The sequence below is a fragment of the Mustela nivalis genome (assembly GCF_964662115.1).
Source record: "Mustela nivalis genome assembly, chromosome: 10".
NCBI lineage: Eukaryota > Metazoa > Chordata > Mammalia > Carnivora > Mustelidae > Mustela > Mustela nivalis.
The window spans coordinates 31585650-31604260 of record NC_139029.1 but is presented as its reverse complement, the minus strand read 5'-3'; the positions used below and the strand labels follow the sequence as shown (position 1 = coordinate 31604260).

The window sequence follows — 18611 nt, the reverse complement described above, 5'->3', positions numbered from 1 at the left end:
CCGCTGAGAACCCTTGTGGCAGCTAACGTTCCTAAACAGGTTTTTCTCTAAGCCTACAGCAGGGATTCTCAAACTGTGTTCTGATTGGCAACATCAGCCTCACCTGGGAACTTGCTGGGAATGCAAAGTCTCAGGCTCTGCCCCAGAACTACAGAATCATAAACTCTGGGAGTGGAGCAGTTCTCCAGGGATTCCAGTGCAGGCTCAAGCTTGAGAGAAAGCTCTGGGCATATTGGGGAGGGAGCCACTCATCACTTCCACTTCATTATAAACAGACTACTTGTGGTGGGCTATAAGGTGCAGGTATATATTCTTTCTTCTTTCCTGCTAACAAAACCCAGATTTCATTCAGGGAGCCCTTGATATCAAGAAAAGTGGGTAGGGTGCAGGGGTGTGTGGTGGGGGGGTGGCTGGGGGATGGGCTTGTGAGACAGGTACACCTGCTGCGTACTTCTAGGAACTTGAGAAACCATCCCTCTCTGCCCTGGCTGCTCTATGCTGGGGCTGTGCCACTGGCAACTGCGGTCACTGCCTTGTAACCATGATATGACAAGTCTAAAAATTAAGGGACCGACCCACCAAGCATGGCAGAGCAGAACAAAGGGAAGAGCCCGGTGCCTAACAACACTGCTGAGCCACGGAATCTACCTCAGCAATCACCTTCCTCCAGATTTCTTGTTCTATGAGAAAAAAATTTCAGTCTAAATATATGTCAGGTGGGTTTTCTTGTTTTGTTTTGTAGTCAATTACATCCTGTTATTTTTAAAACAATAAAACTACTCTAAAGAAAAATCTTTCTTTCTTTCTTTTTTGGTATATAACTTAGTTTAATGTGAAAAACATCCTGGGAGACATTTGTATAAAAAAAGAAAACAATAGAAACCTGATTTTTCCTTAATTTTTCTTGTTTTTTCTTCTTTTTATAATTTCAATTAATTCATATATAATGTATTATTAGTTTCAGAGGTAGAGGTCAGCGATTCATCAGTTGTATATAACACCCAGCACTCATTACATCACGTGCCTCCTTAATGTCCATCACCCAGTTACCCCATCCCCTCACACCCCTGCCCTCCAGCAACCCTCAGTTTGTTTCCTATAATTAGGAATCTCTTATGGTTTGTCTCCCTCTCTCATTTCATTTTGTTTTATTTTTTCCTCTCTTCTCTATGATCCTGTTTTTCTTAAATTCTACATGTGAGATCATATGATAATTGTTTTTCTCTGATTGAATTATTTTGCTCAGCATAATACCCTCTAGATCCATCCACATCATTGCGAATGGCAAGATTTCATTCTTTCTGATGGCTGAGTAATAGTCCATTGTATGTATATGTATGTGTGTGTGTGTGTGTGTGTGTCACATCTTCTTTATCCATTCATCTGTTGATGGACATCTACATTCTTTCCATAGTTTGGTTATTGTGGACATTGCTGCTATAACTATTGGGGTGCAGGTGCCCCTTTGGATCACTACATTTGTATCTTTGGGGTAAGTCCCTAATGGTGAAATTGTTGGGTCATAGGGTAGTTTCAACTTTTTGAGGGAAAGCAAAAAGTATTCTAATGAAGGGAGCCTAGATGGTTCAGTCAGTTAAACGTCTGCCTTCACTCAGGTCATGGCCCCAGGGTGCTGGGATTGAGCCCCATGTCAGGCTACCTGCTCAGCAGCGGGAGTCTGTTTCTTCCTCTCCCTCTGCTCCTCCCCCCACCCCACTTGTGCTTCTCTCTCAAATAAATAAATAAAATCTTTAAAAAACTATTCTAATGGTCTCTATAGTCCCTGACTCTCCCTGAATGGCTAGACATTTAGGTAATGCCATTCTAATTGGGAAAAAAAAAAAAGAAAGGTTTAAGGAATGAGAAAACAAAAGCGTTTAAGGAATGAGAAAATAAAAGTGTTTAAGGAATGAGAAAGCTATTCTTTGTTACTGTAGGCACTTGAGGGCATAGTCAGTCAGGCCTGTGGTGACAGGCAGTTTACACATGTCGATGATCTGATCTTACCCGATCTTACCTCTGACACTTAAACTGGGGGAAGCCCTAACTTAAGTGAAGGGAACTAACTAAAAACCTGTACTCCAGGCTTTTCACAAGACACCTCCTTTGATTTTAAAACAAATTTGTGTAGCCAATCTCCATACTCTATGAATCAGGAGACAGGCTGTGCAGGAATGTAAACTTGGTGGGACGGAGATATCCAAACCCTTCACATTCCTTGACTGGCTCCTGGGAGACAATCTCTAAGCCCTTGAAATATGCTGCTTGGTAATAACAACTTTGTTCACCTGTGGCCTTGGGCCACACCAATATTTCATGCTAACAGTATGATTCATGGTGAGTGCATTTTTGTTCACCTAGACCCCTGGACCATGTTGTGCCAATCTGACCTTGGGCATTTGGGGGACTAGAGACGGAGTAAAGGTTAATCACTGGGGCACTCCACATCTCTGTGACTGACCCCTGATAAAATCTCTGGATGTTAGGGCCCAGGTGAGTTTTCATGGTTGGGAATACTTCATATATGTTGTCATATGCCATTGCCGAGAGGATTATGTACTGCCCATTCTACTCTACTGGGAGAGGACATCGGGAAGGTTGCTTGTGTCTGGTCTCTCCTGGACTCTATCCTATGTGCCTTTTTCCTCTGCTGATTTTAATCTGTATCCTTTCACTGCAATACAAACCATAACCATGAGTATAACAGCTTTTCTGAGTTCTGTGAGTCCTGATGAATCACCAAACCTGAGGGTGCTCTTGGGGCCTCCTGACACAGAAGGAATTACTCCTACAGAGAGAATTGACCCCAGAGCCTGTGATCTCCCACTATACAGCAATGCTAGAATAACAGCAAAGTCAAGCCAACCAGATGCTGCTGATTTCTCACAGTAACATATCAATTCTTTAACTTTTGAAAATTAAATTAAATTAAATTTTCTTATTTTAAAAATTGGGATGCCTGGGTGGCTCTGTTGGTTGGGCGTCTGACTCTTGGTTTTGGCTCAGGTCGTGATCTTGGGGTTGTGAGATCAATCCCCACATTGGGCACTGCTCAGTACAGAGTCTGCTCAAGATTCTCTCTGTCCCTCTCCCTCTGCCCCTCCTGGTCGGGCTCACTCTCTCTCTTTCACTAGTCTCTCTAAGAGATAAATAAATAAGGGGTGCCTGGGTGGCTCAGTGGGTAAAGCCTCTGCCTTGGGCTCAGGTCGTGATCTCAGGGTCCTGGGATCGAGCCCGAATTGGCCTCTCTGCTTGGTGGGCAGCCTGCTCCACCACCCTCCCCCTGCCTGCTTCTCTGCCTACTTGTGATCTTTGTCTGTCAAATAAATAAAATCTTTAAAAAAAAGGAGACAAATAAATAAATACTAAATTAAATAAATAAAAAATAAAATCTTTAAAAAGAATAAACTGAGGTATAATTGACATATAACATTATATTAGTTTTAGGTATATAACATGATGATTTGATATTTGTATATATTGCAAAATGATCACCACAGCCTAATTAACATTTGTCACCATACAAAGAATTTTTCCTTCTGATGAGAAGTTTTAAGACTTACTCTCTTAGCAACTTTCAAAGATGCAATACAGCATCACTAACTATAGTCACTATGCTGTACATAACATCCCCATGATTTATTAACTTTATATCTGAAAGTTTATACCTCCTAATCTTATAGGAAAAGCTTATAGCCTTTCGCCATTGAATATGATGTTCAATGTAGGTAGGCCTAAATTTCAGGTCCTGTATTCAAGTCTTTAATCCATCCTGAGTAAATTTTTGTGTATGGTATAAGACAGTGGTCCAATTTCATTCTTTTGCATGTAGCCATCCCGTTTCCCCAACACTATTTATTGGAGAATCTGTCCTTTTCCCACTGTATATTCTTGGTTTCTTTGTCATTAATTGATGAAATTTGTATGGGTTCAATATTTTGTTTTATGTAAGAATTAGGTAGGAACCAGATGGGAGGAAAGGAGCAAAGCAGACTTATCTAGATGCTAATTCTAGTCAAACTGTGATGGAAGAGCTACTCCAAGAGCATCTTCTGGTCTTGCAAATTATGTCTTACCCCTAAAACTGTTTTTGCAAGACTCTTCCAATTTTCAAAATAGTGTCCCTCTCTTTCCTACTTGCTGATTGTACAGGAAAAAATCATTTTGCATGCTTTCCCTTAGAAGATTAACTTAGCTGTTAGCCAGACACCCCGCTGAGAAGTTCGGATTCCTGGAGGCCAGAGACATACATACCAGGCTCGATACAGAATGTCAGTGTATTTGGCAGTGACTGGTTGCTGGGGCTGTCCCCAGTCCATGTTCTCCTTCTTCTACCATTATAAACCCCCCAATTTTCAGCTGGGCATTTGGTTGCCCATAAAAATGACCTACTCTTGGGGCACCTGGGTGGCTCAGTGGGTTAAAGACTCTGCCTTCAGCTCAGGTAATGATCCCAGTGAGCTGGGATCAAGCCCCACATAGGGCTCTCTGCTCAGTGGGGAGCCTGCTTCTCCTCTCTCTCTCTCTCTGCCTACTTGTGATCTCTGTCAAATAAATTAAAAAAAAAAAAGAACTACTCTTCCTGACTTTCCTTCCAGGTAGATGAAATGGAAATGTGAGTAAGTTCTGGCCAACAGGACATGAGTTGAAGCAGTGTGTCCTAAAGGCAAATGGAACATCCTTGCTTTCCCCTCTTCCTTTTGGTTGGCTTGAATGTGGATAAAGGCAACATGTTAAAGATGCTGGAGCAATGAGATAAAGGAGCCTAGACTCCTGTTATACTGAGGCACCAAACCCATCCTGGACTGCTTATGTCTGTGCTGTTATGTAGGAGAGAAACCTTTTCCTCTCAAAAGACGTTGTTATTCAGGGTCTCTGCTCCAGCAACTCAGCCTACATCCTAATTAATAGAGTTGGTCTAGATACTTGCATTCATAAAACTGCCCCAGGCCTGCTCAGTTCTGTGACCCTTGTAGTAACCACTACATAAGAGGAGGTACATACTTTTGCAGAACTGTGTTCACGATTACCGCTCTGTGACTTGGGTTCTCGACAGGGAGATGTCTACATCTCATCAATGTTCTTATTTCCCTTTTTACTAGAAAGAGCCTGGCAGAAGATATCACTGGGTTTCAGCAGCCCTGGTCCGGAGCTTCAGAGGTGTAACATCTAGCAGTGTACAAACAACCTCCTTGTAATCCTCCAGGTTTCTCAGCTGTTCATAGTTACTCTGATATTTTGACATCACTTGAAACACGGCGTGTATTTCTGGGATTTATTTTACGTGTATATCTGGGATTTACAGATTTATTTATCCTGCCCGAGGATATTAAAACCCAAATCTTAGCTGCCTTCTTTTTTATTCTGCCATTTGGCCTATTAAGAAACTAATCTTTAAAAAAGATTTATTTATTTGAGGGGGAAGGGGCAAGAAGAGAGGGAAAGAGAGTCTTAAGCAGACACCCCGCTGAGCATGGAGCCCCACGTGGGGCTTGAGGTCATTACCCTGAGATCACCACCTGAGCTGAAAACAAGAGTCAGATGCTTAACTATGCCACCCCGGTGCCCTGAAATTAATTTATTTTTAAAACTAAGAGGATATGGGAAGAAAACCCAACTCCCAGTATGATCAGTATTAAAATAGTGTTGTAGGGGCACCTGGGTGGCTCAGTGGGTTAAGCCTCTGCCTTTGGCTCAGGTCATGATCTCAGAGTCCTAGGATCGAGCCCCGTATCGGGCTCTCTGCTCAGTGGGGTGCCTGCTCCCCCCCCCCTCTCTGCCTGCCTCTCTGCCTTACTTGTGATCTCTGTCAAATAAATAAATAAAATCTTTTTAAAAATAGTGTATTTCTTTCTAGTTTTTTTATAAGTGTGTTTTGTTTAGACTCTGCCTGCATTAAAATTTTCATCTTACACTCTCTCCATTTATTATATTGTAAGCATTTCCCCATGCCACTGTCTAGTCTTCAGGGCTCCCATCTTTTTCAGTTGACAGGACTTCTATCAGGTGAGTATAATACGCTTGACCTAACTAGCTCCTATTGCTGGATACTCAGGCTTCTGTCTGTAGTGTAATGCATGGCTGGAAGAGTATGTCGATGCAGTACAGCTGGTGAGAGCTGGGAGCCTTCTCTCGCCATTGCTGGCTGGCTAGTTGGCACACTTCTTGGTTTGGGCAGAAGCTCAGTTGGCCAAATCGCCTGAAGAACATGTGGGTTTTCTAAGTTTATTTTTGGCTTTATTAACTACTAGATCTATGAGGCAGCACAATACTCATGTTCTAAAATTTAGGGACAATTTCTTGCTTATGTTTAAGCAAAACCAGATAGACTTTTCTATTATTTTTCTTTCAAAAGGGCAAGGAATTTGTTCCTCTGGAGTAGTGGTTGGGAAAACATGGAAAAAACAAGCATTGCCTATAAAGGTCAGGGCTGGGATCAGGAGAATGAAAACAAAAACGAACCTAGAGTTTTGACAATTCCTTCCATTTTCTTTCCTAAAGCTGTGTTTTTAACGTTGGATGGCACATCAGAATCACATGGGGAAGCTTTTGTCAAATGCTGATCCTTAAGCCCTATCCCCACAGATTCTGATCTAACTGACCTATGTTGGCGCCCAGGCACATGCAACTAGGGTTAGGACCTGCTATCTTAAAGGCAGTGGGCAAATAGCATGGGAAAATATTCAGTCTCACTAACCATCAAAGAAATTTAAAATAAAATGACAAATATTTATGACCAGAAGTGAGCATTAAAAATCACAGAATAGGTTGAGCAAAAGAAGTCAGACACAAAAAATTACATGTGGTAAGAATCCATTTAAATGAAGTGCTAGAAGAGACAGAGCTCAGAAGAGTGGATGTCTGGGAGGAGGCAGGGGACTCAGGAGATGCAGATTAACACCAAAAAGTCCAGATAGAACCTTAAGGGATAATGGAAATGTTCTGGATCTTGAATGGGGTAGTGGGTATGCGGGTGTATACATTTGAAACTCTGCCTTTATTTTTTTTTTAAGATTTTATTTATTTATTTAACAGAGAGAGAGATATCACAAGTAGGCAGAGAGACAGGCAGAGAGAGACGGGGAAGCAGGATCCCTACTGAGCAGAGAGCCCAATGCGGCTCTCTATCCCAGGACCCTGAGACCATGACCCGAGCTGAAGGCAGAGGCTTAACCCACTGAGCCACCCAGGTGCCCCGAATCTGTGCCTTTATTATATGCCAATTATACCTCAATTAAAACAAAGAATATTGGGGAAAATATCATCAGAGCCCTCCCTATAATAGCAGCACCCAATGTTAATGAGGATGGTGTAATTGCTACTCTTATATGATAATGGCAGAAAATTTTGGCGGGATGTTTCCAAATGTTTGTCAATACATTTTAAGATCCAGTGTTCCAGGTTTTTGACCAGTAATTCCACTTCTGGGAATTCATTCTATAAAAATAATGTTTAAAACAAAAAGTGTGTGTGTATATATATATATACACATATGTATACACAAACATATCAAAAAGTGTACATATAGATATGTATACAAAAAGTGTATATGTACTTATATATGCATACACAAACCAAAATACTTTTTTTATGAATGAAAATATCATTCATAGGACCAGTGAATAACTCTTAACTCAATTAGGACTGTGTTGTGAGGGTTGATTCCAGCAGGCCTAGAACTGACCTGAGCTGTTTTGCTAAGTTTTTGCTTGCACTGACCACTGGTCAAGCAATGAGACATGCTGATTAAAACCACGTTGGTTTGTAATCACAGGACTGAGGAGTCTGATGGCAGTTTGCCCCAGCTTGTCAGCACTTTCCTGATAACAGTGAGACTGAGGATGCGTACTTGGTCTCAGCAGACCTCCAGAAGGCTGTGCTGTTGAAGCTGGTTACCTAGCAGAAATATGCTCCCATGACCAGCAGGAAAAAAAAAATCTCAGCTGGGACTCCATTGGGGATCCCCGGTTGTGAGGTGTGAGGTGCACACATTCATAATTCCTGACCCCCAGAGAGGCAGTGGATCCCAGCATGGCCCTAACATAGGGAGTGCATCTGGGGGCCCCTGCGGGACCTCTTGGAACTGTCTGCTGTGAGCCTGCCGTGGGAGGCAATGCACATCCTGACCCTAATTCTGTTGTGCTACTGCATCTTTCTCCTGCAATGAGCTGTACCTTTGGAAGGTACTGTTAGTACCTGGGTTCTGTTAGTCTTCTTTAGCTATCAGCACCCGTTTAACTGCTGCTATTAGTGCAAGGGCATAGCAACTTTACGAGATATTATGTTCTACAGAAATAAGCAAATTCAAAGACTGTAGCAACAAAGCACAATGCTTATGAGAAAACACGAAGAGGAAAAGAATGTAAAATTGTACCCAAGCTATGATAGTAAAATCACAAAACTGTGTTTATTGCCAGAGACTAGGCGTGAACACAAGGAGGATTCTGGGCAAGCAATGGATATACACATTAGATTCAGTATCAGTGTATCTGGCAGGCATTGTGGCATTTTATATGCTCTGGATCTAGCACTTCATTCTTCCAACTCTAATACCAAGATAAGAGGTGGAAAGAGCACTATATAGGTTATTAGAGGACTGAGTTCTAGCCTTAGATTTGTAAGCGGCATGAACTGAACCAAGCATACTCCCCTGACCATGGTTTCTACATTTCTCGGTAATGTGGTAATCAAAGCAAGATAAGGAATAGCAAAAATACTCTAAAGAGCAGTAAACAGTGGTTTTTAAATCAGTATCCTTAATACTATCAACATCGTAGGTGAGTAAGAATGCAAAAGAATAAGAAATTTCAGCCTAATTGAAGGGATAGAGTAGAAGACTACAGAGCTGGGAGCAGAGAGGTGGATAATGGAAAAGAAACTAAAAAAAAAAGATATAATAGTAGCTGTGTGTTAGACATTGATCTAAGCAAGTGCTTTATATATATTTATTCATTTAATGCTCATAACCGCTTTATGAGAAAGTACTGTTATTTTGTCCATTTTATTTATTTATTTTTTTTAAAAGATTTTATTTATTTATTCGACAGAGAGAGATCACAAGTAGGCAGAGAGGCAGGCAGAGAGAGAGAGAGGAGGAAGCAGGCTCCCTGCTGAGCAGAGAGCCCGATGCGGGACTCGATCCCAGGACCCTGAGATCATGACCTGAGCCGAAGGCAGCGGCTTAACCCACTGAGCCACCCAGGCGCCCCTATTTTGTCCATTTTAAAGATGAAAGACCTCAGGCACAGGGAGGGTACATACTGTATCCAAGGTCACACAGCTAGTTTCTAGTAGAACTAGGATTTGTACCCAGGCAATATGGCTCCAGAGTCCATACTCTGAACTACTATGCTACATTCCAGAAAGGAGGAGAGTGGGAGGAATCTGGTAGAATAATGAGCAGGGAATGTAAGAAAGAACCGGAAGTTCAGAAACACATTTTTTTATTGAGCACCTACTATATACTGGAGACTATGGATAAAAAGATGCATAAGACCATGGTCCAGGCCCTTGAAAAGCCTACAGTCTGGTGAGGAAGACAGGTAGTGAAACATAATATTTCAAAAGAATGCAGCAAGTTCTGAAATAAATACAAAGAGGCATGTACAAAGGCTATAGTGTACAAAGAATGAGCACTTCACCCAGTCCAGACTGGCGGTGTTGAGAAAGGTTTCTTGGAGATGGTGATTCCTAGTCTAAGAATTATGAGTTGAAATGAGGAGTTGAAACAAGGAGAGGGTGGTCAGACAGAGCGAAGAATGCAAGGGGAGAAGAGCAAGAAGGCAAATGAAAAGGGTCTATTTGGGGAAAAGCATGAACTCCCCATTCGGAGGGAACTCGTTTTCATTTACCTCACATGGACATCAAGCTGCTTCAGAAACTGCCCATATTCTTCACAGAGCGCTTTTTTCTCCTTCTGAAGCCCAGATATCTTTTCTGATAATTCTCGGTTGCTTCTGAGATGCTGAAAAACATTTTTTTTTTTTAATGAGACTATTCTGTGCTGCGAGATTAGAAGTCTGAAAACTACAATTTCCTTGACAGCAGAGTTCCAACAAAGGAGAGGCACTTGCACACAGTCTAGAGGGCAGTGGGAGGGGAGAGCCGTCGTCCTCCAGCTCTAGTGGGGAGGTGACCAGGCAGACATCAGAAGAGGCATTTACAGGGGTTCAGGGAGTGTTTCTACAACTCCCTCTCTCGGGGGCTGCAGGAGTGGGTTTCCCTGGGGTTTCTGGACTTCTGGAGTTACCCAAAGTTCTGATATTCTGACATTCTCCTCATCCCAGCATCTCCCAACAGTTGGCAAGCATGTTATTCCCTGTGTTCAATCCTTTCCTGCTTGAGATAGCTAGAGTAGATTTTGCTTTCCTGATCAATTTAAGGGGTAAAATGCTGGGCTCTCAATAACGATTAGCTGTGACTTGGGTCTACAGGAATAGGAAAACTGAAAAGTGAATCCATTTACTTTCTTACCTCTTCCGATTTTCTTTTTTCCTCTTCCAGTTGTTTGAGTTGGGCCTCCTGTTGCTGAATTCTGGATTGCTGCTGAGAATTGGTTATTTCCAGTTGATTCCCTTTATCTTGTAAGATTCTCACTTGCTTTTGTAGCTCTTTTAAATTCTGACCCAGGAGTTTCCTGAGGGCAATTAATGTACATCAAATTACACTGAATTTACAAAATTCTTTGACCTAAAATTATTATATCATCACAAGGGATTTTACTGGTTCAATGAGGTAAGCTATGTGTCCATAAAATAAAGAGACCAACACAGGGGACCTCTTTTGTGGAAGATGCTCTTCTTAGTTCTTGCTCTCACTCATCAGAACAACCCTCTGAAAAGGAAGTAACTTCCTTTATTTCACAGAGGAAGCTGTGGCACAGAGAGCTTTAACCTGCTGGAACAAGATGGATGTAGGGCTCTAATCCTGAATTCTCTATTCTTTCCCCTCATCCTCACTGCTTTACAAGTTGAGTCCCTTGATCTTGGTTCAATATGGTGCTGTTCATTACACACACTACTGAGACTAAGGCACACTTGTTAATGTTGCAGAGGCTGAATCATAAATGAGCCTGTGTTTGATGAGGAAGTTCCCCCTTTTCCAGAAGGGGCGTAAGTACTTAACTCCTTCAGAGGGAATTTCATCAGACCACAGTTTGTGGAAGAGTTTCTGAAGATTTCCAACAAGACTCTTTGGATTTAGGAGATTATCTAGAAGAATACAATAAGCGTGATGGTGTAGGACCTACATGCTAGGTCACTACTGCTATTGGACAGATGAGCTCACTTTCTCTAACTTCAGTTTTCTGAAAAACCAATGGATTCCTGGGAAAGATTAAGAGATTTGAGACATGGGACTCATACCTCTCAACCTCCAGCACCTCCAATTCTTGTTGTGGTTCCTGATATAAGTGCAGGCTCTATAAGCTTACCTCCTGCCATTCACATCCACTCGTGCACCAGCACTGCCCTCTTCATCGCTGTTTTCATTTCATTCATTACAGACCTGAGCAATTCCTGCCTCTTATTGTCTACTTTTTTTTTGGTTCCATTCTGAATTTCTGATCAAGGGGCCAGACTAAGTAATAAGACTTTGAGCTGAAAGGGAGGCTTTTAAATTGCTGGCACTAAGGAAACTTGAGTTAGCTACAATGGAATTTAGGAGTTGGAAATTGTCATTGAAATATAGCAAGTCAAAATTTAAAAAGCAATTGATGAATATGTTAGAAATTAACTCCCACATTACATATAGTTTGAGCAAAGACGAAGAGATAAACCAGTTATGCCAATGAATGAAATTAAGAATGCTCTCTGCTCCTCTCCATTAGACCAACAGCCACATCTTCCAGGGCAGTGTCAGCCATGTCCCTGAAACACAATTGTCTGAGTAAACGAATTTGGTCACATTGGGCACCTGGCCACCAGGGCTACTTTTAACTCTGACAAAGTGGATACTGTCACCATCAATGGCCCCTTCACTGACCTCAACTAACACAGTCTACATGTTCCACTATGATTCCACCAATGGCAGATTCCATGGCATAGGCAAGGCTGAGAATGGGAAACTTGTCATCAATGGAAAGCCCCTCTCCATCTTCCAGGAGCAAGATCCTGCCAACATCAAATGGGGTGATGCTGGTGCTGAGTATGTTGTGGAGTCCATTGGGGTCTTCACCACCATGGAGGAGGCTGGGGCTCACTTGAAAGGTGGGAACTGAGACAGTCATCATCTCTGCCCCTTGTGTTGATACCCCCATGTCTGTGAGGGGCATGAACCTTGAGAAGTAAGACAACTCCCTTAAGACTGTCAGTAATGCCTCCTGTACCACCAACTGATTAGCTCCTCTGGTCAAGGTCATCCATGACAATTTTGACATTGTGGAGGGACTCATGACCACAGTCTATGCCATCACTGTCATTCAGAAGACTGCGGACAGCCCCTCTGGGAAGCTGTGGTGTTGTGGCCAAGGGGCTGCTCAGAACATCATCTGCTTCTACTGGCACCATCAAGACTATAGGCAAGGTCATCCCTGAGCTGACTGAGAAGCTCACTGGCATGGCCTTCTGCATACCCATCCCCAACATGTTAGTCATGGATCTGACCTCCCGCCTGGAGAAAGCTGCCAAATACAATGACATCGAGAAGGTGGTGGAACAGGTATCGCAGGGCTCCCTCAAGGGCATCCTACACTGAAGACCAGGTTGTCTCTTGTGATTTTCACAGTGACACCCACTCTTCTACCTTCAGGCCTGGGGCTTGTGTTGCTCTCAATGACCACATTGTCTAGCTCATTTCCTGGTACGACAATGAATTTGGCTACAGCAACTGGGTGGTGGACCTTATGATCCACATGGCCTCTAAGGAATAAGAGCCCCTGACACCAGCCTCAGCGAGAACAAGAAGAGAGAGAACCTCAACCACAGGGGATTCCTTGCCCCAACTCATCTCTCAACACACTGAAAATCTCCTAACCACCATAGTTTTCATCGCAGACCCCTTGAAGAAGGGGAGGGGCTTGGGCAGCCCTACATTGTCCTGTTCCATCAATAAAGTATACTGTACCCAGCTTAAAAAAAAAGAAATTAAGAAATCAGTAGATTGAGGAACTCCCTGTCTCCCCAACAGCTTCAACCTCTCAATCCATTCCTTACGTAGCAACCAGAGTACTCTTTCTACATCACAATCTCATCATATCATAAAGTCTAAGCACTTCAATAGAGCTTGTTAGCTAGCTCAGCTTTCCAGCCTAGTTTTCTTACCACTCACTTCATCCCCAAACATTCTGTTACAGGCAAAATGAACTTTTTTCACTTCCTGAAATAAGTCATCCTCTACCCTTATTCCTCCCTTACAACTCCAAGCTTTTCCTTATCTTCCTCTCCTAGGACTTCTTTCCCCTAATATTCTCTATTGAGCCATCCACCCCAAATACCTCACATTCAGTTTAAATAGCTTTCTTTGAGCAAGGTTTTCTTGAGCTTCCTAGACTAGATTAAGTCATGCTATGCATGACACAGAACCCTAAACCTCCCTTAGTATAACGCTCACCATAAAGTCTACGCACAAGGATATTCAGCATTATTTGTAACAAAATGTAGGGATATGCAGCATTATTTGTAACAAAATGTCTAAGAAGCATTTTACATAAATTATAGTATATCTATGTAAAGAATGCTATACAACTGTTTAAAATAATGTCATGGAATTAAAAATCAAGGTTGCCTGGGTGGCTCAGTCATTAAATGTCTGCTTTCGGCTCAGGTCATGATCCCAGGGTTCTGGGATTGAGCCCCACATTGAGCTCCCTACTCGGCAGGTAGTCTGTTTCTCCCTCTCCCTCTGTCTGCTCTTCCCACTACTTGTGCTCACTCTCTCTCTCTCTGTCAAATAAATAGATAAAATCTTAAAAAAAATAAAAAACCTTATAATATGGGAATCCTTGATACCTAAACTGAGTTGTTTTCCCCCAGAGATAATTTGGGGAAACCATGGGGCTGTCTACTGGGGAATACTTCAAGACTCCCAGCTTAATACCAGAGTCTCTAGTTCACATCTCCCACTTTGGGGCAAACTTCCTCAGCAACTTTTTCTCAAATCTGGGGCTGATGTTATTACTTGCCCCCTGACTTAGAAGTTTATTTACATTCATCGTTTTTGTTTGAGCTTATTATATGTTTGCTGTTAGTGCTTTCTCTTGCTTTATCGTGGCTAACACTTTAAAAGGTATGCTCATAGTTTATTCGGGATCTAGCTGTATCATAACAGGAGGAAGGCCTACCATCCTGTTAGATGCGGCAGTGAGGCAAGTGTTTTTCCACTGTACCTCACTGAGTGAACTCATTATTCATTCATACGTTCACTCACTCACTTACTCAAAGATTCATTCAGTCACGATCTCTGAGTACCTACTGAGTGCTGCGCCCTATGCTATCGCTTTTTACTAAAACCAAAAGTAAATTTCTCAGCTTCATAATACATGTGAATGTCCGCATGTCTTTTCAGTGGCTAAAACCATATTTTTCTTAAAATATATGCAAATCACTCGAAGTGTCATAGAAGTAGGAAGCATTGGTTACTGAAGTTTAGGTCAGCCAGGAAGGTCATTTAAGTAAGAATTGTGATAGTAATAATTTTAGAAAAAAAAAAATGAAAGCTCCTAACAGGTTACAGATTCTTGATATAATCATCAAGAATGATGCCTGTAAAGTACTTGGAAATTCTTTGAAGAAAATCCGCTAATAAATACAAAAGTTAATTTCATTTAGTTTGCATTTTACGCCAATCATGCTAGAACTAGAAAAGCAAATCCCAGAGTAGCATATTTCATAGGTCATCCAGTCATTCAAGAAAACTGACTGGTGCACCCTGTGTGTCTCAGAGCAACAGAAGTAATCCCAGCCTTGAAGAAATCTGACACTCTGGTGTGAAAAGCAAACAAGGAAAGGAATGAGAAGAGGCTGCGCCGCGGAGTTCACGTCAGCGGGAACAGTGAGGAGATGCACGGGAAGGCTGACAGGCGGGTGAGCTCAGTGGTTAGCCCCCACGACCCGGACATCTCTGTTCCTCTTACCTCTTGTGCTGTTCTTCCTGATATTGCTGCTTTGTTTTAGCTTCATTTTCCAGTGCTGCTTTTATTCTTTGCTCTAGTTGCTTCATCCCCAAACTACAAGCGTCGGAGAGACAGACTTTTTGAGCATGTTCTAATTTCTGCTGCAGATCCAGGATCTTGAAGGAAATATTTTGTGAATAAAACATTAAGAAAAGTCTGACCTTTTTTCCAGTTAGGGAAATACCCCATGAGCAACCAGCAAACGTCGTGCTAACAAACAAATCTGGTCTAAAGTAAAGAGCATGGCCAAGTTTATTTTAACTTTTTAATTAAATTACCTATGTTTTACATTATATGATACATTGGCGTAGTTTAGTGTATGTTTGTGTAAACGAAGTTATGTAGTGAAAACTCCTTCTCATCTCTATTCTGTCTTCCTGCCAGTTTTCCTCAGTCATGTAGGTAATTAATCACTGGTATTAGTTTCTTGTGTACCTTTCCAGAGATTTATTGATGCCCACATAAATATTATTATGCAGTTCTCTCCCATATACATATTTTTTTACACAAATGATGGCATATCATATGTACTTATGCACCTTGCCTTTTAAAAAAATTTGGGGGAGCGGAGGGGCAGAGGGAGAATCTTAAGCAGGCTCCACCCCAGTGCAGAGGCCCCCCCACAGGGCTCGATCTCATGACCCCAAGACCATGACCTGAGCCAAAACAAGAGTCAGAGACCTAACCAACTGAGCCACCCAGGCACCCTTCACCTTGCTTTTTTAAAGTAATAAACTTGGTGATTTTTCTGTATTACATGTTTATGTAGAATTGCCTTCTCTTTTATAGCCACATACTATTCTACCATAAGGATATACTATAACTTACTTAAGTAGATCCCTACTGATGGGATATTTAAATTGATTCCAATCTTTTGCTATTACAAACAATTGTTCTAGAATAAAATATGAGATAAGAATTTGCTATGGCAAAGGCTATTACTTGTTTGTTTAATAGATAATGCAGGGGCATCTGGGTGGCTCAGTGGGTTAAGCCTCTGCCTTCGGCTCAGGTCATGATCTCAGGGGCCTGGGATGGAGCCCCACATTGGGCTCTCTGCTCGATGGGGAGCCTGCTTCCTCCTCTCTCTCTGCCTGCCTCTCTGCTTACTTTTGATCTCTCTCTCTCACACACACAAATAAATAAAATCTTTAAAAAAATTGATAATGCCAACCTGGCTCTATAGGTATTAGGCTAATTTATACTTCCAACAGCAATGTGTGAGCGTGTCTAGTTTCTTTACAGTGTAGCCAGATTCACAACAAGATTTTAAAATAAAGCAGAAGCCTCTTACAAACCAAGTACTTATTAGGATATCACCTAGCATCAGTAACACATTTTTCAATGTACTGGTAGAACTAAAAATAAGACTTATAATTTGATAGAGAGATGTATCATTTTATTTTAGAATTTACATGTTAGATTAAAAGTATCATTAAAAACTTTTTTTGGTAGGTAAGTCTATTTTTGTTTATTTATTTTTTATAAACCCTGTGTCACCCAAAACTGTGACACAATTTTATATGCTAAGTACTGGTACAGAGTAGATGCTCAATAAATATTTGTTGAATGAATAGTTTTTAGCAAAATAGTTATTGTTTCTCCAATGTATTCTTTTTTTTTTTAAAGCTTTTATTTACTTATTTGACAGAGATCACAAGTAGGCAGAGAGGCAGGCAGAGATGGAGAGGGAAGCAGGCTCCCTGCTGAGCTGAGAGCCTGATGTGGGACTCAATCCCAGGACCCTGAGATCATGACCTGAGCCAAAGGCAGCAGCTTAACCCACTGAGTCACCCAGGCGCCCCTCAAATGTATTCTTGATCTGACAATGCATGCGTTATAATGGTTTGGCACCACATTCCCCACAAACATTCACTGAATGCCAGTGGATGGCACTCCTTTTTTGAAAAGCAGGGCTTTGTGCATCAGTCCCAGGTCCTTGCAGAGCCCATGAACCATAGGAGAGGTGAAGATGCAGAATGATTCAGGGGCAGTGGTAGTGGACAGCCAGTCATCATGAGGTCAACTCAAGTTCCTTTGAGCTGCCCCACTTAGTTCTGCTTAGGGAAAATGATTCCTTAAAGATATGCACTCTTATTTCCACAAATGACAATATCACCCTGTTGGCTTCTCTGCCAAGGACATATGCAAAAGTTTGAACCTGTCACCCAGTTTAAGAAAATAACATTTCAGGGTGCCTGGATGGCTCAGTGGGTTGAGCTTCTGCCTTCAGCTCAGGTCATGGTCTCAGGATCCTGGGATCAAGCCCAGGATCTTTGCTCAGCAGGGGGCCTGTTTCCCCTCTCTCTCAGCCTGCCTCTCTGTCTACTTGTGCTCTCTCTGTCAAATAAATAAAATCTTAAAAAAAGAGAAAATAACATTTCCAATACTTTTGAAGTCTAATCTGATACCTTGCCGATTAGCCCCCTTCCCTCCCCACTCGAGAAAACCAGTATCTGAATTTTGTATTAACCATTTCCTTGGTTTTTCTTTAATATATAAGCTACATAACATAAATTTTATTGTATACCATTTTGACCTTTATATCAATGGACTCGTACTGTGTTTCTGGTGATTTGGTTTTTTTTTTTTTTAAAGATTTTATTTATTTGACAGAGATCACAAGTAGGCAGAGGCGCAGGTACAGAGAGAGGGAAGCCACGCAGGCATCCCTTGGAGATTTGGTTTTTATTCAATATATGTTGAACTACAAATGTACCTATAACTCATCTATTCTCACTGTTTTACACTATTGTATAAATATACAGCTATTTATTCTATCTTATGTCAGTGGACATTTGGGTTGCTTCCAGTTTTCTGCTATTTGGAACAATGTTCCTACAAGAATGATTATATTCCTATCTCCTGGCACATATGTGCAATATGACATTTTCTCCAGTATTTCTGCCTAGTGGCAGAAGTGTTGGATTGTATGGTATATACATCTTTAATGCAACAAAATAAATACAAATGCCAAATTGCTTTCCAAAGTGTTTATATTGGGGTGCCTAGGTGGCTTGGTTAAGTGTCAGGCTCTTGATTTCAGCTCAGCTCGTGATTTTGGGGTACTGGGGTCAAGACCCACATGGGGCTCTGTGCTCAGCAGCAGGGGGTCTGCTTGAGGATTTTCTCTCTCCTTTTCCCCACGGCCCCTCTCCCCCACTCTCATGTGTGCTCTCTCTAAAATAAATAAATCTTTTAAAAACCCCCGAGTGTTTGTACTAATTTGTTCTCCCAATTGCAGTCAATAAATGAGTCCTTGTCGCACAAAATCCTTACCAATATTTAGTACTGTCTAAATTCAGGTTTTCTTGTTTGGTTGTTGGTTTTTTTTTTTACTAATCTGTATATATATATATATATATATATATATTTACTAAACTTAGGGTTTGTTTTTTTTTTTACTAATCTGTAATTACCAACTACTTTTTTTTTTTTAAGATTTTATTTATTTATTTGACAGAGAGAGATCACAAGTAGGCAGAGAGGCAGGCAGAGAGAG

The 18611-nt window shown here is 41.5% G+C and overlaps 1 protein-coding gene and 1 pseudogene across 4 annotated transcripts in view; one reads left to right on the top strand and one right to left on the bottom strand.

The window, feature by feature from the left end:
* The window catches only part of CCDC30 (coiled-coil domain containing 30), a 96449-nt gene that overhangs the window by 14702 nt on the left and 63136 nt on the right, over positions 1-18611 (bottom strand). For all 3 annotated transcript variants that reach the window (XM_082687133.1, XM_082687134.1, XM_082687135.1), the window contains 3 exons: positions 15071-15225; positions 10474-10636; positions 9852-9964 (listed from right to left, as the gene is read on the bottom strand). In XM_082687133.1, the coding sequence (XP_082543259.1) occupies positions 9852-9964; positions 10474-10636; positions 15071-15225 (431 nt within the window). The remainder of the gene's footprint in view (positions 1-9851; positions 9965-10473; positions 10637-15070; positions 15226-18611) is intronic.
* On the top strand, positions 11081-12868 carry LOC309842470 (glyceraldehyde-3-phosphate dehydrogenase pseudogene; annotated as a pseudogene). The gene is made up of 2 exons: positions 11081-11111; positions 11888-12868. The product of its transcript is annotated as a glyceraldehyde-3-phosphate dehydrogenase pseudogene (transcript).